The sequence below is a fragment of the Mytilus edulis genome, chromosome 14 (genome assembly GCF_963676685.1).
Source record: "Mytilus edulis chromosome 14, xbMytEdul2.2, whole genome shotgun sequence".
Taxonomy (NCBI): Eukaryota; Metazoa; Mollusca; class Bivalvia; order Mytilida; family Mytilidae; genus Mytilus; species Mytilus edulis.
This window is the reverse complement of record NC_092357.1, coordinates 49072161-49094897: the sequence shown is the minus strand read 5'-3', so window position 1 is coordinate 49094897 and position 22737 is coordinate 49072161. Positions and strand designations below refer to the sequence as shown.

General features: G+C 32.5%; 1 protein-coding gene across 3 annotated transcripts in view; it reads right to left on the bottom strand.

Moving 5' to 3' along the window:
• Positions 1–1434: 1434 nt before the first annotated feature.
• Positions 1435–22737, bottom strand: part of LOC139502705 (high-affinity choline transporter 1-like) — a 55045-nt gene continuing 33742 nt past the window's right edge. For 2 of the 3 annotated variants that reach the window (XM_071292266.1, XM_071292265.1), the window contains exons 2-10: positions 11657–11834; positions 10789–10896; positions 9544–9699; positions 7701–7849; positions 7011–7157; positions 5440–5548; positions 5333–5353; positions 3554–3771; positions 1435–2373 (exon numbers count right to left, since the gene is read on the bottom strand). In XM_071292266.1, coding sequence (XP_071148367.1) covers positions 1840–2373; positions 3554–3771; positions 5333–5353; positions 5440–5548; positions 7011–7157; positions 7701–7849; positions 9544–9699; positions 10789–10896; positions 11657–11822 — 1608 coding nt within the window. In that variant the 5' untranslated portion in view covers positions 11823–11834 and the 3' untranslated portion in view covers positions 1435–1839. Of the gene's footprint in view, positions 2374–3553; positions 3772–5332; positions 5354–5418; positions 5549–7010; positions 7158–7700; positions 7850–9543; positions 9700–10788; positions 10897–11656; positions 11835–22737 lie in introns of all 3 variants that reach the window. The other variant, XM_071292267.1, reaches the window with a different exon arrangement.

Below are 22737 nucleotides of genomic sequence, written 5' to 3'. Positions count from 1 at the left end.
GTTCATCAAACTGTAAATATGGGATCAAAACTGTATCGTATGCCCTTAATGGGTGAAATGACAATTTTGTTTATGTTTGCCTTATTTGTAGATCTTACTTTGTTGAACATTATTGCAGTTTACAGTTTATCTCCATCCTTAATAATATTCAAGAGAATAACCTAAACAGTAAAATGTCCTTAAGATTACAAACTCAGGGGATGCAACCCAACAAAAATTTCAGGACAGATGGATCTTAACCTTGTTGACATTTTTATCCTATGTCAGATTTGCTCTAAATGCTTTGGTTTCAGAGATATAAACCAAAAACTGCAATTTACCCCTATGTTTAATGTCTAGTCGGAAGCAAGTTATTTCGTACTCTGACCATTTCGTACCTCTGCCATTTCGTACCCAAATCTGCCATTTCGTACCCAACATTTACCATTTCGATTCCATGATAATATCTATTTCGTACCCTATGGGCCAAATGCATCTACCATTTCCTATCTCATGGACTTATTAGATGTTAGCTTTTTCGTATCTCAATTTTGTAAAGTTTTTTTTAATTATTCATTGAGTAATTGTTTATTAAGCGCATATGGAGTATACGTCTATGAAACAGTTTTCACTAAGACACGTAACACATAAAAATGAAATGTCATACATAATATTCTTCCATAATGTACAAAATGACATACATAGTTATCTTCTATGATGTACCAAATGGTAATACATATAAATCTTCGATAAGGTACGAAATGGCATACATATTAATATTCCATTAGGTACCGAAATGGTATTGCATAGAAATCTTCCATGAGGTACGAAATGGTATTGCATATAAATCTTCCATGACGTACGAAATGGTTTACATATTAATCTTCCATGATGTACGAAATGGTATTACATATAAATCTTCCATGAGGTACGAATTGGAATGCATATACATGAGATACGAAATGGCATACATATAAATCTGCCATGAGGTACGAAATGGTGTTACATATAAACCTTCCATCAGGTATGAAATGGCATACATGTTAATATTCCATGAGGTACGAAATGGCTTACATGTAAATGTTCCATGAGGTACGAAATGGGCAAGGTACGAAATGGTCAGGGTACGAAATGGTTTTTGCCAGGGTACGAAATTGGGGTACGAAATGATTAGGGTACGAAATGACTATAATTCGTTTAGTCATGTCGGCCGTCTTGGTTGGCAGACAGGGTCGTCGGACCCATTTTTTTAAACAATACCATACAGATTACTGTTACCAAGATTGTTTAAATTTGGTTTGATAGTTTCGGAGGAGAAAATGTTTGTTAAAGTTAAAAGACGATGGACGACGACGTACGACGGACGCCAAGTGATTAGAAAGCTCATTTGACCAGGTGAGCTAAACAGATTTTGTTAATTGTTCACGGTAAATAATTCCAACTTAAAAGATGAACATGAGAGGCAACGCCTTACTCAGTGATATGTATTTAAACATTTTTAGTGATGTAAAATATAACTTTTTTCAAATCTTGTTACTCTTTCTCACAACTGCATGGCTGTACTAAAAGGATCTGGTGCTGTGAGAGTTCGGAATTTCCGTCATTAGTAACAAACAATTATAAAATATAGTTATTCCTCTTTTGCGCCAACCGATTACTGTAAGAGGTACATTTAACAATATTAAATATTTTTTTCTTATATCATACATTTTCTTTATTCTTCATCAAATCCTGTGGCTGATCAAATAACCACTGTCAATTTTTTTCAGACATCATTCTGTTATACATTTGTATCACACAAAAGTTAATATTAGGAATTGAAATCCCCACCTATATTTTTTAGATCTACGAAAACTCATTTTAAAGGAAAAGATCAATTTCATCCTGCTTTTTATCAAAAAAGTCATCTGTTTTTAATTGAACAGCATTGCTTTGAAGACTATCTTTTTGTTCAATCTCGTTTTGTTGAAAGCAGTTGAAAATATCAAATTTCTTATCAACTTTGTCATTTGTGAAAATGTAATCTGTGAGAAAAGAAACTGCTATAATTGCAATAAAACAACACATCATTGCAAATGTTTTATGCGGAAATAGCTGTCCCGCTACCGGATCGTACCAGGGATATTTAATAACTGCTGGAAGTGATAAAACTGGTTCCCCACCAAGTATGCGTAAGAGCAGACCAACAATGAATCCTATTAAAGAACCATAACCGTTAGCCTTTTCAAACCATAATGCACATGTTAACTCTGGCATTTGGATTACATACATGGCGTCCACACATAAAATAAACAACCCATATACACTTTTAACGGCAATAGCGATAACTGCTCCCAATATTCCTGTCAATAGAATGCTGATTCTGAGAACCCAAGTTACTTCCCGCTGAGATGCCTAAAATAAGAATATATTATTTACATGTCAATGGCTAATGAAAACCAACTTTCTCTTCAATAAACTTTAAAATGTATTTCAATAAAATAAAGATATCCTACACACTCATGTAAACAGTTTAAGTTCTGCTGATGAGAAGTCGCCTTTGGTATTTGATTGTCATTACAAGAGTGAAGTGAAGATTTTAGTGAAAATGGGACGTTATTTAGATATTCTTCGCTAACAATTTAATATTAGTTATTCTTGATCATGTTGATAAAGATAATCAGGTTAGGTTAAACAGTGATTGTTTGAAGAGACTGTCATACAAGTGAGAGGTTTATCTAGCTTTAAACCAAGGTTTTATCCACCATTTTCTACATAAGAAAATACCTGTACCAAGTCAGGAATATGAAAGTTCTTATAATTATCTATTCGTTTGATGTGTTTGAGCTTTCGATTTTGCCATTTGATTAGGGACTTTCCTTTTTGTATTTACTCGGAGCTGAGTATTTTTGTGATTTTACTTTTTTCTATGTCTGTCAAATTGTCAGAAATAAAGTCATTTACTGTTTGCTTGACTACGGACCTACTCAACAAATAAAAAATGTATATCAAATGTCTGCGAAAAGTAATTAACAAACTCCGAGGAAAATTCAAAACGAAGATCCAGTTTAAAATGACAAAATCAAAAGTTCAAACAATTAAACTAGTGGAAAAACAATGTCATATCCCTGACTTGATACAAACATTTCCTGCAGAAAAATTGTAGATCAGCTATGTTTCGTTTGTCGTAGCTGTACAATGATTTATTTTATATCATAGCATATGATATTTTAATGTACATGTCATGCGAAACAACATAATTTATGTATATAAAGCAGGAATTGCTCACATTTCTGAAGGGTCTTGTTCCTTTTAACTATTGATTGATGATTATGTTTCTGTTGTCGGTTTTTGTCTCATTACGTTTTTAGGCCATCAAGCCGACAGAATGTAGTGATTCAGTCTGAAATCGCTTTTAAGTGATGTTTTATAGCCAGTAACACTTACCTTGAAACGCTCCTCAGTTTTTTATATAGGGTTGCGTGCTGAAATGGATTGACATCTGTTAATATTGTTATCTTTTATTTTACTTTTCCCCTATTGTTCACTCTTTCATTTCTTTGTACGAAGTTTTGAAAACGTTTGTTTTGTTTACCTTTGGTCTGAAACAGTTTTTATATAAGTTATGGCTGATAACAGATCCAGCTGCCAGTACAATAGAATCTGCTGATGACATCACGGCAGCACTAACTGCCCCTAATCCAAAAACAGATACAGCCATTGGACAAAGATATGCTAGCACCATAGGTAAAACATTACTCCATTCATCTTGTGACAATTCTGTGTTTCCATTGTACATAGTCTGATTCCAGTCTATAATGTAAAAGGGTGTAGATGGGGTTAACAGTATAAAGAAAAGTATACAAAATCTGCAAAATTAAGGACCGAAAACATTAAAATTAGAAATACAGGGTAAAAAGATACAGAATCGAGAATAATGGCTTGCTAAAATATAATTCTATTAGAGAACAACAGGCAAAATTAAGAATAAATAGTGAAAAATGGCCTCAAAACTAAAGAATACAAAAATGAAGGACCGGATTTTTCTTGGTGTTTTTATTTTCATGATAAAAATGACTGAGTACTACTAGTGAACATGTCTTTTCCTTATTGCACCTCCTAATTTTGCCGGGGCTAATATTCCCAGATTTCAAAACTTTCTTCTTTGTGCTGTTTTTGTGGACCGCTGTTTGTCTATTCATCATTTTCTTGTGGTCATTTTTTTCTTCGTTGTATGTTTTTCGGTCGCGCCGATATGTTCTCTGCTTGATAACTGCACAGTAAATAAATACTTGAGGAGAAAAATTAATGTTTAGTTCCAAGATTTGCTGACAAAACATCAAATCATAGACTTGATGCTGGCAAGAACTAGAAAATGTATTTTGTGTATTCAAAATCAATGAATAAACTCATCATAGATGCAAGTATTAGATTTTGTATTTACGCCAGACGCGCGTTTCGTCTACAAAAGACTCATCAGCGACGCTCAAATCCAAAACATTGTAAATGGCCAAATAAAGTACGAAGTTTAAGAGCATTGAGGACCAAAATTCCTAAAAGGTTTCCTAAATACACATAAGGTCATCTATTCCTGAGGTAGAAAAGCATTGGTATTGCAAAAATTCAAAAGTTTTGTCAGCAGTTAATTTATAAATAGGACCACATCAATGATTATTTATGTCAGCACAGAAAGTATCTTTGCAGTACATTGTGCTGAATTGTATGAATATTTGCCACTGAGCGTATCGAAAACTACAATCCAATCCAGTTATTCACTTTTGGTTGACCGTTATGGAATAACCGTATCACAAATGATATCGGATATGTTCCTTACGTCGTAACTACAATCCCCTTCCCTTTCCTGAATGTGACCTACCGAATTAGACTATTTACCGGATTTGTTATCACATAAGCAACACGACGGGTGCCGCATGTGGAGCAGGATCTGCTTACCCTTCCGGAGCACCTGAGATCACCCCTAGTTTTTTGGTGGGGTTCCTGTTGTTTATTTTATAGTTTTCTATGTTGTGTCGTGGGTGCTGTTGTTTGTTTGTCTTTTTCATTTTCAGCCATGGCGTTGTCAGTTTGATTTAGATTTATGAGTTTGACTGTCCCTTTGGTATCTTTCGTCCCTCTTTTAAAATAGAAGTACATGATTTCTTATTTCGATACCTTTCAGAATGCTTTTCAGAAACATAACATTGAAGATTTTTTTATCAGGTTTTGTTTTGCAAAGAGGGCCGTTAGAAGTGTGTTTGGAGTCTGGGTCAAAAGTACATACAACCCACCTGTAGCTGCTCAAATTACACCTGCTAAAGCTGACGGAACACCCATCAATAAAGCTAATCCAGCGCTGACTAATACTGAATCTCACCTGTAGCTGCCCCAATTACACCTGATATGGCTGGCGGAACACCCACCAATGAAGGTAATACAACGCTGACTAATACTGAATCTCACCTGTAGCTGCTCCAATAACACCTGTTATAGCTGGCGGAACACCCATCAGTAAAGCTAATACAGCGCTGACTAATACTGAATCTCTTGCAATTCTAGTAGTTTTACATGCATGTACACGCTGATAGAATCCCTAAAGTATTGAAATATAATAAAGTTACATGTTTTCTATAAATATTCCTAATAATTTATCAAAATGTATTATATCGTTGATCAGTATAATAATTATCAAAGGTACCAGGCCTATAACATTACACCAGACACGCGATTTGTCTGCATAAGGCTCACGAGTGACGCTCAGATCAAAATAGTTAAACAGCCAAACATTTATAAAGTTGAAGAGCATGGAGGACTCAAAATTTCAAAAAGTTATCCAAAACACGGCTAAGGTAATCTATGCTTGGGATTAGAAAATCCTTAGTATTTCGAATAATTCAAACTTTTGCAAACAGTTAATTTATACAAATGACCATATATTTGATATTCATGTCAACACCGAATTGCTGACTACTGGGCGGGTGATACCCTCGGGAACGAAACGTCTACCAGTATTGACATCAACCCAGTGGTGTTAATAGTTATCAAAGGTACCAGGCATATAATTTTTTACGTGACGATCCACCTTAGATATTTTTCCATTGCACCAGCTACCATTTTACTTCTTAGGTGAATCATACATAATGTTTTACTATTCAAAATATCAAATAATGTACTGCGTTTACATAGTAGATGTATACATTTCAATATATATTTATTAACGAATAAATAACGTCCTTAACCACACATGATACACTGTTCGGCCATGTGTAAAATATCATAACGCATTGTATCATATATCATAACGCGTTGCAGCATATATCATTAGGCATAGTAGCATGCACCATTACGTATTGTAGCATATACCGTTACGTATTAGAACACTCACCATTACGCATTGAATCATAAACCATTACGCATTGCAGCATACATCATAACGCAATGCTGTATATACTAATATGCATTCCAGCATACACTCTTACGCATCCCTGGATGCACCGTTATTCATTCCTATGTACACCATCACGCATTGCAGCATACACTATTATGCATTGCATGCAGCATATATCATGTTGCATTGCAGCTTGCACCTTTACGCCTTACCTCATATATCATCACGCATTGCAGCAAATACTTTTACGCATTGCCTGATATTGCATTATGCATTGCAGCATAAACCATAATGCATTGTAGAATATACCATAACGCATAATAGCATTTACCATTACTCATTGCAGTATACACCATTACACATTGCAACATACTAAGACGCATTGCAGCATACATCATTTCTAATTAAGCGCACGAAAAAACGTTCTTCAATTACACAATTCACGTTTCATTGGGAACGTTTTGTCTCCTGAAGTTTTTAATGCTTTCAATAATTTAGTTTCACTGTTATGCATCATCGGCTTTTAATAGTTTGGTTTTACCGTTGAAAATATTATTCACACAGAAAAGGTTTTAAAATTGAAATAACTGAACGGCCAGTTTACCTTGTCTTTTAGTTCCTAAATTTTCCATTATTTACAAGTCTATCAAAATGATGTAATTCTTACCTGCCACGTGAAACATCCCCCAATTGTCAGTAACCACAAATCTATATATACACCTATGAACCGTGGCTCCAAAGATCCTCTCCATTTGTCCTTTAATCTGCTCATATCAACAGCAGGATTTGTCCAGGCAAATGGTATTATCAAAATCTGTGTATAGATTAAATGTATCAAACATTATTCGTATATCGTCAATAAAAAATGTATTCGTTTGTTGCTTTGTTATATATTTGTTTTTTCGTTCATTTTTTTTATTTGTACACAAATTATGACTTTAGTTGTCTCGTTTGTATGTTTTACATTTGTTATATATCGGCCTATGCGGTATGGGCTTTGCGAATTGTCGAAGGCCGTACGGTGATCTATAGTTGTTAATTTCTGTGAAATTTTGTCTCTTTTTTCTATTTATAGGTCAACATACATGAATGTATAGCATGATTCGAACACGTATTAAAAAAGTATCAAGCAATTATACCACTAGAAATAATACTTAACCTACTGATATGAAATCATACCGCCTTACATTAATAGGTTTGTTGTTTCGTAGACATCATGCTGACGGGTTGACATAAATTTGGTACATTTCTTAATGAATGAACTTGCGTTCATTCAACTAACTGGACAAGTATATTGATGTCACGAATAGGTCATAATGAATGTATGAAAGTGATTGTTACATAATGAACTACGTACCAGTCCAAGTGACATTAGAAAAAATTGTGCTATATCTGTATACGCTACAGAGTATAATCCTCCAAAAAATGTATAAAACACTGCCACACAGGCAGACACTATTACAGCCGTCGACATATCTATACCAAGTATTATACGTAAGGTCGTACCTGTCAATAAGAAAAAGATGGAGAAAAATATATAAAACACAAGGCAGTAGTATACCGCTGATAACACACTGCCACACAGGCAGACACTACTACGGCCGTCGACATATCGATATTGAGTATAATATGCTAAGCCGTACCTGTCAATCAGAAAAAATACAGAAAAAATATATAATTAGTTATCAAAGGTACCAGGATTATAATGTAATACGTCAGACGCGCGTTTTGTCTACATAACACTCATCTGTGACGCTCAGATCAAAATTGTCATTAAGCCAAACAAGTACAAAGTTGAAGAACTTTGAGGACCAAAAATTCCAAAAGGTTGTACTAAATACGGCTAAGGTAATCTATTCCTAAATGACATCCACAGACAGACACTACTACAGCCGTCGACGGGTCTCACTAATTAGCGACAACAAGCGTCAAGAAGCGACAAGAAGCGTCAACAAGCGACAAGAAGCGACAACAAAAATTATTTTAGCGACAACAAGCGACAAGAAGACTATTTAGCGACAAGAAAACATTTTTTTTTATTAGATATAAAGAAATTTGTATTTAATGGTTTTTTTGAATATACGAGCAGATATTTCTAACGTTAATTAAACTGTTTTATTGTATATAGATAGACGAAGAAATGAAACATTTGTGAGAAAGAATTTTCTTTTCCTGCTGTCTGGTTTCAGCTCTTTGTATTTCACAATTTGTGTCAATATTTTCAGGACAATGATGCACAAGTAATTCATTTTGCGAGCTAAATACATATTGCACGAAAAGAGTTTTAAAAAACAAATTATAAGATAAATAATATGTTCTAAAACACAAGGAAAAGTAATCTCATAATACAATAATTAAACGTAACACTGGCTGTTATTCATAATAGATGATAAAATATTATTTAAATAATGTTTCATTTTTTCTATCAATTTTAACTTTCTTGTCGCTAAAATTATTTTCTTTTGCATAATCTTTTTATATTTATTGATTGCAATAATTAATTTTAATTAAAAAAAAATGTTTTCTTGTCGCTAAATAGTTTCTTGTCGCTTGTTGTCGCTAAAATAATTCTTGTTGTCGCTTCTTGTCGCTTGTTGACGCTTGTTGTCGCTAAAATTCTTGTTGTCGCTAATTAGTGAGACCGCCGTCGACATATCTATATCAAGTATAATATGTAAAGTCGTAATTGTCAATGAAAACGAATACAGAAACGCTACTACAGCCGTCGACATATATATGCTTAGTAGTATACATAAATGTATATATATTAGTAAACATGATAAAGTCGTAATATTTAACGTGGTACCTAACGTAGAATTTACATATATATTTATCCAACAGTTAAGACCGCTATAGTAACTTAATATGTGGTAGCTGAGCACAAAGCATCACTTTAATGTAAGTGTCATCTGAATTAATTTGTATTTTATTCGGCTACTTTCACAATTTCAAAACTCGTATATTAATGGACACATGTAAAAAGAATACTTGATATTAAAACACATTAAACTCCGTAACTTTCTCAGATATACTTTTTCGCGTTTAGTTCATTCTAATCGTTATTGAGGCGATTAATGTTTGCGATTTCCTTAACTTGCTAATTCGTGTATTCAAGAAAGGGAAAATCCGTGCTTTCCAAAGATTTATTGTAATAACAATTAGTTCATAGATCTAAAACTTGTGTGATGATATGAGCATACCTAGAGCAGAGAGTATTGCAGATTCCCAAAATACATCAGCCAATAACTCGTTGAAAAAAAGGAGTCCACCAATTCTTTTTCCATATTTGTCTTGTAATATGTCGAATATTGTTGTGTAATTCTTTTCTCTAGCTTTAGGAATGTAAACCAATGCAGCTTAAAATAGACAAGATGTAAAGATATACTAGTATATGTTGATGTTGTGACGCGGAGCGAGGATTGCAGATATTGAGATATACATCTTTCTTATATTGTACTGTTATACCACTGTCCCAGGTAAAGGGGGGTTGGGATCCAGCTAACATGTTTAACCCCGCCACATTCTGTATGTATGTGCCTGTCCCAAGTCAGGAGCCTGTAATTCAGTGGTTGTCGTTTGTTTGTGTGTTACATATTTGTTTTATATCATGTATAATGCTGTATTATTCATATATTATATATATATGGCATTATCGTTTTTCTACCTGACATTTGAGTCTTTTTGTGTTCAATATCTATTTTTGTTATCAAAATTTTTGAATTTAGTATTGACAAATTGTCCTAGTTACACCATAACACATCGATGATATATAGTTATGATGTTTAGATTACTTTAAGATAGTAAAACTGACATTCGCATTTGATTCGTTCCTTTCATTAGCGAAATATCTTGATCCCCCGAGATTTATGAAAAATATTGGTTTTGCATTGGATTGTTTACTGGAAATTGCAAGAATAACATTTAAAGAAAATCATAACTCTACAAAGATGCTGATAATTAAAAAGTTGGGAAAACTGAAATGAATGCGAGAATGAATTCTAAATCTAATTGATCAAGTGCGTGGTTGATATGGTTTTTTTTAATATGATAGCGGGGGTTTCATTTAGGAAGGGGTTCTGATCCCGGACCCCGCTTATCGCTTTATCGTTTTCACGCAAATAATTTGACTTTTAAAGTATAACGCTTACAAAACACGTGTATACTATTATTTAATAATCAATGTTAAAAAGTCACTAATATGTGCTAATATTAAATTTTCAAGTGTTATTCGGTCATTACAAGTGTTATTCTGATAATAACAGTGTTATTCTGTCATTCAAGGTACCGCAAAAATAGCTCAATTGTTTTACGTTTGATAGATGTCAAAAAAATAAGCCAAGGATTTCTTGAGACCAACTATGGAATTTTAGCTCCCGGTGAATAAAAAAATATATATAATAATATTCTTACATGTTTGTTGAAAAAGTAACGTTTTACTCTCCTACCTATAATGATTCCTATGGTAAAACCGACAGGTGCGACACACCAAATTAATCCGTCTCTACCCATAACTTCCGCTGTTCCGTTAATGTAAGCACCTCCAACTAGTGTCGCTGTCAATTGATGAATAATAATTAAAAAAAAAACAAGTATGGTTTATTATTTTTATTACCAAAAAAAAATGATTTTGTCATCATCATCATTCTATTTCTTTTTCAAGAATAATAAAGACATTTCGAAATATTTGTTTTTAAAATTGAGAATGGAAATAAGAAAAGTGTAAAAGAGATGCAACAACCTGACCAAAGTGTAACACCCGGTTATAGTAAATCTTAGATCATAAACTTTTGTATGCTTCAATCGGGCTTCCAACAAGGTGGCTATTCTGGTAAACTTATTATTGAAATACGTCATAAGTTTACTTATAATAAAAGGGAAAGGATTATTTGGTTAGAGGAAAGCTAGAAAGTTTTATCGAAATTATGTTAATCGTCGGAAGAACAAGAATGTGTCCTCAGTACACGAATGCCCCACTCGCACTATCATTTTCTATGTTCAGTGGACCGTGAAATTGGGGTAAAATCTCTAATTTGGTATTAAAATTAGAAAGATCATATCATAGGGAACATGTGTACCAAGTTTGAAGTCGATTGGACTTCAACTTCATCAAAAACTACCTCGACCAAAAACTTTAACCTGAAGCGGGACAGACGGACGAACGAACGAACGGACGAACGAACGAACGGACGCACAGACCAGAAAACATAATGCCCCTCTACTATCGTAGGTGGGGCATAACAAGCCGCTTTTGTCGTCTGCCTATATGAAAAGCATGTGTAAATTCATTAAAAATATCCTATACAAACATATCACCTGTATACGTCATGACCGCGACAAAAAATCCTAGATTTCGTCCAGCCAACAGCAATTCATCTGTATCGCCTGTTTTGTTCTTCTTTCTGCCAGCAATTAGTCCAATTACCAGGATAAGGAGGTAGAAGATAATAATACCTATTAGTCCGGGTATATGTATTGCCATTGTCCTTTGGGTCTGAAAGAGAAAACTTTGCCTAAATCACATGACACAATAATATTTGTTAGTCCGGGTATATGTATTGCCATTGTCCTTTGGGTCTGAAAGAGAACATTTTGCCTAAAACACATGACACAATAATACCTGTTAGTCCGGGTATATGTATTGACATTGTCCTTCGGACTAAAACACATAACTTGCAGTAGTCAACTTACAAAATGATATAAACATTTAAAAAGTTACAAAGATAAAATTACAGGTATATATTAAGTAAGGCAAATGATACGACGTGGAAGAAACATTTTATAGATACCAATTAAGATCATAGGCTATTTAAAAGATTATCCTGCAATCTAATATTGTAGTAAGATCGTTGACAATTGTCGTTATCGATACTTTAACATTGAGTTTACTTTTATAGTATAATCATGTTTATTCATAACTTAAACGAGTATTCAAAAATGATCAATATATGAACACTTATACTACAGTCTGTCGATTTTTATATTTTGGCATGGTACAAGGCCTTCTTCGATTTTTAAACTGCTTATGACATCTTCACAAAGAATTTATTTGAAGGCGTCTGATTTCAATTTCTGGTTATTGAACAAGCTTTCAGTAATTCTGAGTACTATTCAGATTATATCCCCAGGTAATGACTGCCGAAGCCTAATTAGCACTTTTAGGGACTTTCGGTTTTTTTATTTTTGTTTTTCCTTTTTTATTGTGCTAAATACCAATCTGAACAGTCAAGCCTTTCCAAACTGATTAAAAGTGGTTTCTTATGCGTGCTGGTTACCCCCACTCTATCATGTTCGGAGGCGTTGAAAAAGTATCGGAAGATATTAAGTATAGTTTTAATTTACTAAAAACAAAATCAATATGCATACCATTAAAACAAATACTAAATGTATAATAATTACAGTGTTGAATTGGTAACTTTTAGAATAAATTTATGTAACGTCAGACGTCAAACGGTCTTTTTCGGCCATCATAAACGATTTAAAGTATTTATCTGGGGCCTTTCAAAAGTCGTTTTTACCAACCGTGCAAGGGCTGTTTAGCCGGCCAAGGTCGTTAAAAATTGTTGCATTTGTTTGTTTGCAGTCGCTTTTTATCGTTATATTTTTTGTTTACAATTTATCGTCATGCATTAAAAATAACGACCCGTTAACATCATTTTGCAAGATTTTTTACCAATATTCGCAATGAAGGTTCCTCCATTACAACCATCAAATAACATCAACGTAAACATTAGGATGTGCTATTTTGTTTGAAATAATATTTCTACAGAAACCGCCAAAACCGAAAATTTGTATCCTATGGAAAAAATAGTAAAGGTTTTAAGTAATTTGATACCATTCATTGAAATCTAAAACGTCACTACATACAAAGACTAGCGAACGAATTGCGACATATTTATAAACACCGCAAGACGTTGTTAACGGAAATTCGTCGTAAAAAAAATGGAAAATCGTCCCTTGTTTTCTTCGGATAGTTTGAAGCCCTTTTTTCTGCCATTTTAGCTTTTTATGAAATGATTGAAAATATTTCTTCAATATTAAAATAAAGAGTAATATGGCATGATTGAAAATAAGACAACTATCCAATAAAGTTTAAATGAAGGTGATGCAAGCAGTTATAGACAATCATAGGGTCTTCAACAATGAGAAAACCTCATACCGTATAGTCGACTTTAAAAGGAATAGACATGAACAAGATGAAACTATATATTCAATTTAGAAAACTAACGGCCTGATTTATAGCGACACAAATTTACGAAAAACATTCGATGCTCAACAATCAACTAATGACTTTGGACCGGATCTTTTTTTATATAGAATACAAGGTCCTATTCTATATGTATTTTTTATGTAAATGAAAGGAAAACGTTATTGGTTCCATCGTGCGCTTAATGCATAAAACGCAATAAACGAGGCGTCGAAAAAGAATAATAACAGGAGGAAAACTATCATTTTGAGCCGTCTAAAAATAACACTTTAACCCATAAAGATCAATTTCATCCCGTTTGGGGTTTTAATTTAAGTGTTTGTTTTGGTCAATTTAGAATAAGAAAAAACATACACGTTAAACTGTTTGAATAGAGCCTTGTTATATCCTAAAATATGTTAGGAGCCTCTGGCCTTTGTTAGTCTTGTATGATTTTAAATTTTAGTTTCTTGTGTATTATTCGGAGTTTAGTATGACGTCCATTATCACTGTACTATTATGCATATTTTAGGGGCCAGCTGAAGGACACCTACGGGTGCGGGAATTCTCGCTACATTGAAGACCCATTGGTTGCCTTCGGCTGTTGTTTGCTCTATGGTCGGGTGGTTGTCGCTTTGACATATTCACCATTTCCTTTCTCAATTTTAGTGAATATAATTCGAGCTCGTCGAGGTAACACAACGAATTTAATGTATTTGATCTGTCTTATAAAGTAAGTATTTCGCTTGATGAAATCGGTTTTACATATTAAGTTAGATAAATACTTAGAAAACATTATTTAAGAATTGAAGGCTTCTTTTTGTAAATTCATTGAGGTGTAAAAGCGTTGACCGAAGTACATTGTGTATGAAGCGCGGATGCTCTTCATTCTAAACATGTGCTCACTATCAACGCTTTTACAACCATATAAAATTACAAAAAGAAGCATTCAATACTTAAAATTACATTTTTTAAAACTACGATCATGAAAACACGATTTCTATCATTATTTTTTTTAAATTTACCTGACGTGCACTTCATTGTGGGACTTCATGTCATCATGAATGCTACATCTCATTGTGTAATGAATGTTAATTTCTGAAGGACGCGAGAGTGCTTTTAGCCAATTGAAATAACGTATCATAATGATAGATACATGCAATGTAATTATTCAGTAGTGAACATTTGGAAACTGAAAGCATTTTACATAGTAATTTTAGTTCTCTGTCACATCATCGAGGACTTATGAAAATGTAAGTCAATCCTTTAACAGCTTGACAATATCGTATATAAAACCTAATACTAGATATAATACAAAAATACATCCTTTTTCTACTTCTATCTTAGAAAGTTGCCTGTCATGATTTTTTCACTGACGATTACAACAAATAAATTTTATAAGTTATTCAGTTGTAATAAAACTTTAAAATCTATCTTAAATATCATCTAATTATGATATTTTTACTTTTAATGTAGGCTTTTGAAGTTTGATTTATGTGCGTTTTATACGTAGTTCTTGTCCCAGCCACTTTTTAAAAAATCTGTTTGATCTTTATAAGTATTTTTTGTGCAGTTAGTTCATTTAATTAGATATAACAATTTTAAGCAAGGAAACATACTATTTTTATAAGGATTAATTAGATATTGATTCCTAAATGGTTCAATATAAGCAAAATGGCATGTCCTTAGACCTCCAATTCAACATTCATACTCTAATTTATTGTAAAGAAAGGTAGACATAAATGTTATTTTTACTTAATATAAGTTCTTTAATTATTCAACAGTGTGTTTAGAGCCAACATATTTTAACAAAACCGTTTTTTACAAAAAGATTTTTAATTTTAGAAGATGTGTCCCTGACATTTCTGACAAAATGTCCGCTACGCAAAGAAGTCATTAAACTTGGCTAATAAACAGTTTTATAAAATCAATGTTTGCAAGATATATAAACATTAGGGTCTTACAATAGAAGTGATGCTATTATAAAGGCAGTTAAATTATTTGCCCCAAAAAAATGAGCACATCAAATTGACGCCCTTATATGTGATTTAATGCAGCTTAAACGCGCCCGTCGAATAAAAGCTACAATTATAAAACAAAACATTGCAACTTACTTTTAGTTCAAATGAAGAACCATCTACCTATTTCCAAATGAAAGCTGCATGTCTAAGTTGAATAGTTTATACTCAAACTGTGTCCAATAGAAAGCAATAATAACCAAATTTAGCCTTACACGGTCTGCACACTGATGAACAGTACAGATATAACAAATAAAAATTAATGGACTCTAACAGTATTGTCATAATTGAATATTAAAAACTTATGAAACCACTAACCGTTATGAATATTTATCAAAGGTACCAGACTTATAATTTAATAGCCCAGACGCGCGTTTCGTTTACATATATAAGACTCTTTAGTGACTCTCAGATCAAATTATAGTTATAAAGTCAAACAAATACAAAGCTGAAGAGCATTGATGACATAAAATTCCAAAACGTTGCTAAATACGACTAAGGTAATATATGCCTGGGATAAGAAAATCCTTAATATATACTTTTATAAACATATTATGGTGTTTCTTATCTTGGATTGAAATCAGAGAGGTTTCAGTCAATTAAAGTGTAATATATTTTATATGACATCATAAAACTACTGTATTTCTAAAGCAATATCTAAACATAGGTCCACAAAAACATCAAACATAAAATATGTACATGTAAATGTAATAATTAAGTATTACGAGCCACACCACACACAGTGGGTGAGATTAGGTGCTATCTTCTAGTCAGCAGATTTTGCTCCAATAGTGACAACCATCGTACTGCTCATATAATATTCGGACTAATGTGAATGACATCGCCTTAAGTGTTCTCATGATTATATTTCCTTTTTTTTTTGTTCCACTAGTATCTTAACGATTGATCGATCGTTGGTTGCTTAACGTCAAAATATTTTATGTACAGAGTGTGGCCATAAGTATTCGTCACTTGAGATTTTTCGCTATTATATTGTATATAAAACTACAAAAGAAACTTTGTGAGCATCCTTCAAAGACTCATCATTGCTACAGAAGTCATCTGATAAAATTCCAAGTGGATATGAAAATCTACTTTATATTTCTAAATGTCTCAAAAGTTATAGTATTCAAAATGAAATAGGTATTGCAAAAAATATTCTCTTTTCAATTTTGTTTGCTATATGCATATGTTTCAGTGAATTTGTAAAATCAGTGATTTTGTAAAATCCCTGAAATTTCAGGATTTTATATAATCACTAAACTGATTAGTGATTTTATAAAATCCCTGATAATTACCAGGGATTTTACAAAATCACTGAATTAATTAAGATTTATTTTACAGATTCCCTAATTGATTCTGATTGAATTCAGTGAATTTGTGAAAGAAAATTCTTTTTTGTAAAAAAATCTTTAAAACAGCAGTAACACTAATCAAGTTTGAGGTTAGTTTTTTTTACTAAGTAAGCAATTTTCGCTAAACAAATGACATACTGTAGAAATGTTAGTCTTTACAACAAGAGCAAACTTTCACACAAAGCTGAGTCATTTCAATAATCCAGGGAAACATTAAAATGTAACATATGGAACCAAGAAACATATGAAGAAATTTTCAAACCTTTTGCTAAAAGCCCACAGAAAAGAGACAATATAAGCTCTTCATTATTTTCCTTTTTCGAAAGTAAGTTAATATTTATCATGTAGTGTTATTATTAAAACATGTAAATAGGCGAGCGACATTTTCAGAAAAGACGCTTAGTTAGTGACTTTAATGCACCCACCTAACACACAGCTGAATTTTTTATGGGCGTTTTTCAATAAAAGCGTTCCTTTCAGACCTAAAATAAATGGAAAATCAACTAGTCTAAAATTTATTTTCAAGAGTTATTTTGAATACCTCTATTATAGACCTGTTTGTAAACAAAAAGTGCAATCTTAAATACTCTTTAAAATTATATTATTTTCATAATTTGTGTACTGTTTCGTAGGGGACAAAAACGAAACTGGTTCTAAACACACATATTTTTGCAATTTTAAATGTTTCCTATAGACATTCCAGTTTGTTTACTTTATATACTAGAAAAATCTCATTTTTTTCTGAATTGGAGAACCATTTTTTATCGATAAAGATTAGACAGTACTTCACATATGAAGGTACTACTCATGTTACGTAGTGGACATTTTGATGCGTTTCGTAGTTGACAAAACCGTTTCGTAGTGGACAAAAAGTTTTGTAGTTGACATCAACCCTATTCTATGTTAATAAAAACATAACAAAAATTACATGAAACTAACCTTTGTTCTTTGCTTTGCACGAATATAATTGAAAAAAGAGTAAAAAAAAGACTGCATGGTAGTGGTAGTGTCCACTACGAAACGTTTTTCTCCCAAACTTGTTTCGTAGGGGACCGTTTCGTAGGGGACGTATTCGCATGTTTTGTTTTTTTCTCACAACCCCAATATTGCAATAGTAACGTTAACAAGACTGACTGTATTCATCAAAGCGTTATTAAGCTTTACACTGATATTTTTTTCATAATTTTAAAACCAGTTACTGAAGGAGATTTGATCCGTTTCGTAGTGGACATTTACAAAAATACGGTATCACTCTGGTCCATTTGATGTGCTCAATTTTTCTTACCAACAGTTTAATTACCGTTATAAAAGCATCACTTCTTTTGTAAGACCCTAATGTTTATATTTCTTGCAAACAAAAAATTACATTGATTTTATAAAACTGTTTATAAGCAAGTTTTAATGACTTCGTTTCGTAGTGGACATTGTGTTAAGGACACACCTTCTAAAATAAAAAATCCTATGTTAAAAGCTGTTTATTAAAATATGTTGGCTCTAAACATACTTTTGAATTATTAAAGAACTTATATTAAGTAAAATTAATATTTATTTCTACATTTTTTTACGATATTTGAGAGTGTGAATGTTGAACAGGCGGTCTAGGGACATGCCATTTTGGTTGTTTTGGACCATTCAGGAAACAATATCTTATCAATCCCTCTAAAAAAGAAACTGTTTCTTTGCTTAAAAATGTTATATCTAATTCAATGTACTGACTGCACAAAAAAATACTTGCATAGATCAAACACATTTTTTTTAAAGTGGCTGGGACAAGAAAGTACGTTTTTATTGAAAAACGCCCATATATGTTATAGTATAATATCTAAACTTCCTTTTTTGGTCGGTCGTAAAAAATCGTACGGTGCAATTTTTGTAAAAATTGAATTAAAATCGAGAAATAATTTCAAATTGAAAAATGACCAACAGTGTTAAAGCGTGAAAAATTAACATGTAGCTTTATTTTCTGTTGTCACAATGCACAAATTGTGTACGTTTAACATGTCAATGTATAAAAAAATACTTTTCAAAAATAAAAGAAGTAATTTTTGCGAGAAAAAAAAGAAAATTTTTGTAACATTTTTGGAATTTTTCATAAAAATGGTGCCAATTTTCATATTTTTCTTCATTTCTTAGAAATTTTCGAAATTAATGATGTTCGTATAATTCAAAAGTTCATTACTCGTTTAATAAATATTGTTTTCACTGTATCATTCTGGATTTTATACACTTTTACATACTTCCCCTTTTCAATCAAATTTCCGAAATCGCTTTCTCTGTTAGTTTTCCTCAAGTTAACGGACCTAAACGCCTCGAAAAAGAGTATGAATAACCATGAAGGCATGTTTTTGGTATAAATATTGCGCAAAGTATAAAAAAAAATCAAAGGACCATAGAAGCTGAGATGTCAACGTTTTTAAGTCTTGGTAGAAAACCAATATCTTATTATTCTTAGTCAATTTGCACTTACAAAAGGTAACGATTATGAATAACTATTGAAAAATACTTCTTTCTCAATTTATCAATGCACATTTTAGTTTTGCAACTAAAAGTACGCAAAAATGTGTCAAATCTGATATTTTCCCAATGAACTTTTAAATTTCCTACCGTTTTAACCATCGCATACGGTAAACTTATTGATGATGCAAATATGTTCAGTATTTAAGAGGAAGCATAATGTATGAAATACAATAAATGTTCTACCTCAGGCGTATATATTACCTAAGCCGTATTTTAAATAGGATTACGTGTTTTTAAATATTCTTCGAAGTTTTACTTGGTTCGAGCGTCACCGACGAGTCTTATGTAGATGAAACGCGTGTCTAACGTTAACAATCGATCATATGCCGGATATCTTTCAAATTGATTTGTTATTCATCATAGTTGTCGTTAGTTGCTTTTTATGATTTTTGCTTTTGTTTGTAGTTTTGAGCATGAATCAAGCTTTTGGGTATCTAATTAAAATTGTTTTAGAACCTTTATAGCTTATTATACAGTGTTGGCTATTGCTTCTTGATTTAGGCAATACGATAAGCTATAGTTGTTTACCTCAAATCATTTAGTCTCTGGTATACAAAGATCATAGTGTCCTTTTAATCATACTTACCAAAGGTACCGGGCTCATGATATGATATTTTCAGGCTTCTTATTCTAAATACGGATTAACAAATTAAGAGGACTGAACTGAATTCAAAATTTTGGGACAATTTTTCTAGCGGTAAGGGAACAACCATTTGACTTCAAAAGGGGTGGGGGGGGGATGGAAATATTCCGATCCCCAATTTGATAAAAAAAAAAAATGATCATACAGATGATAAAAGAAATATTCTGAATCAAAGAGTTTCCCCATACATTATAGTGTTAAATATTGAAAAAAATGTATTTGATCACCAGCATCGAAAAAAAAGGAATAAAAACGTACGCGCGAAAAAAAAATCTTACTCAGATAAAAAAAAAAATAACCCTCCCCCTTTTTAAGTTAAGTGGTTACTACTTTATGAAAGCCATTTTTATAATTTGCAGTAGTTTGAATATACTAGAGATGTCTCGATTACGCACTAGAAAACGTTAGCTGCAGCAGCGTGCTTACAGCCGAAAAAAAAAGGATTGAGTTATTAGGGATCTCTAAATTTTTATCTTTTCTGTTTGTTTCAAATGGAATTTCTTCTCCAAGGAGTATTTGATAAAAGAATAGGGTCACGTTTTTTTAAATTGATTTTAAGTGTTATTTAACGGATCTGAGATACTAGACAAACATATCATTTACCCCACACTTTTTTTAGTCATGCATTTATGCGTGAATCGTTGTTTGAGTAAAGACCAGTGGCAAATATTTCTATGTACGTCAAGTCGATTCGAGAAGACCTTTTCAAATGAATTAGGCAGAAACTATTTACTTCATTTTTAGGGAGGGAAAAGGGGAGTAGAGGGGCGTGGGCTATTGATTTTTCCAGGACAAATTTTGGTGACAAGTCGAAATCAATTTTAGCATTATATATATATAGTGGCAGCTGAGGGTGAAACAAACAAATTTTTTTTCAGGGCCAAAAACTGGAAACATTTTTTGTTTCCAAAACAAAATCCATAGCTCACCCCCACCCCCTTGCTTTTATGTTTTATACTCAACTATAATAGCCCCACCCCCATGCCTTTATGTTTTATACTCAACTATAATAGCCCCCCCCCCCCATGCCTTTATGTTTTATACTCAACTATAATAGCTCCCCCCCCCCCCCGAAAATCAATTGGTTCCTGCCTTATGGGTTCGGCAATGATGCTGCATTGAGTCTTAATCAGGGGGTTAATAAAGTACGAGAATTTGTTTTTAACAAAAAAAAATCTGTAAAATTTAGACAACAATTTCTGTAAAGAACTATACTAATAATTATCAAAAATATCAATTTTACTCAAAAATAGTTTCCTCCTTAAATATATACACGGTAAAACTAATGTCCTAAATGCCTATAGTTTTGTAAACACTTAACCTACACAAGGCCTACATTGACTATCGACTGTGTGTAGATAAAGCATGATTTAAACTACATGTAAACATTGAGCTTTATCAATGGGAACGCAATTGTGTTTAGTTTACGTGTGAGTTACACTAACACAACACCGAATTAAGGTCAATGTGAACACGGCCTAAGTTACAGGCTGATTTAATTCGACACGGGCCACAAACAAGTGGGGACTGACGGACGGACAGATTTAAAATGTGATTCGTGTATCCTCTTTAACTTTGCTTGTGGTTGTATTAAACATGTACGATAGTGATTTCCGATCTTGACACGGTTTGTAGGCTGTTAACAAACAGGAAACTATTGGCACTGTTGATGTGACAAAGACGTCTACTTTTCACTCTCTTTATTGCGTTGTTTCCTCTCCCTTTTACTCGTCCAACTTACAAATATTTCATCATATTTTTTTTTATTTTGCATGGCACACCATCAATTATAGTAAATTTAATATTAACACATTTAAGGTCAAATATTTGTTATTGTACGTCGTTTTTGTAGAAATTACCGTTTCACATATAGCAGAGTGAAAACGTCAAAATGACGTAAATTATCGCCAAACCATGAACGATATGCAACTAAGAATCAGAGAGACGTTATCATAGTATCGTGTAAAGTCAAATTTGAATGAACTATATTACCAGCTGCTTCAAATATGAAAATAATACTACAAAAGTGTTATTCTTTCAATTTTATATGAATGACATTTGACCCCAATTTAAAAAACAAATGCACCATATTTCACTTTTACGACCAGGAAAAATGGAATCTACACATGTTTTCCTTTCGAATGATATATAATATAGCTGTGTGTTAGATAGGTGCATTAAAAATACTTTTTAGGTCTGAATGTCACTCGCCTAAAACCAATTAAATTAAATACATAGGCAAACATTGGGTTCATTGTCATAATGAGAGGAAAAAAACACATATGGAAAGAGTATGACATGTATTTAATTGTTTACTCAGTTTCAAAGTAATTAACTTTTCAAGACACAGGTTTATACAGATAGGGGATTAATAAAGGAATCCAAAGAGCAAAAAATATATATAGGTCACCGTGCTTGTTTTCGAGATATTAGCCATTGAAAATTTGGTGGGAAAATATTCTCTCTTGACTTTTCATAGCTTTATCATTGACAAGTTGAAGTTCTAAAAAACTGTTAAAAAGTAATTAAAATTTTATTATACTTTTACAGATGGCTAATTATTATACATGTAAAATATTTACAGAAAGAAAAATGGGGGTCACCGGGGAATTTTTTCCAAGGCATTCAAATGGATAAAACCAGAGGATTCCGAAAATCTGACAAAAAATCTAAAACAT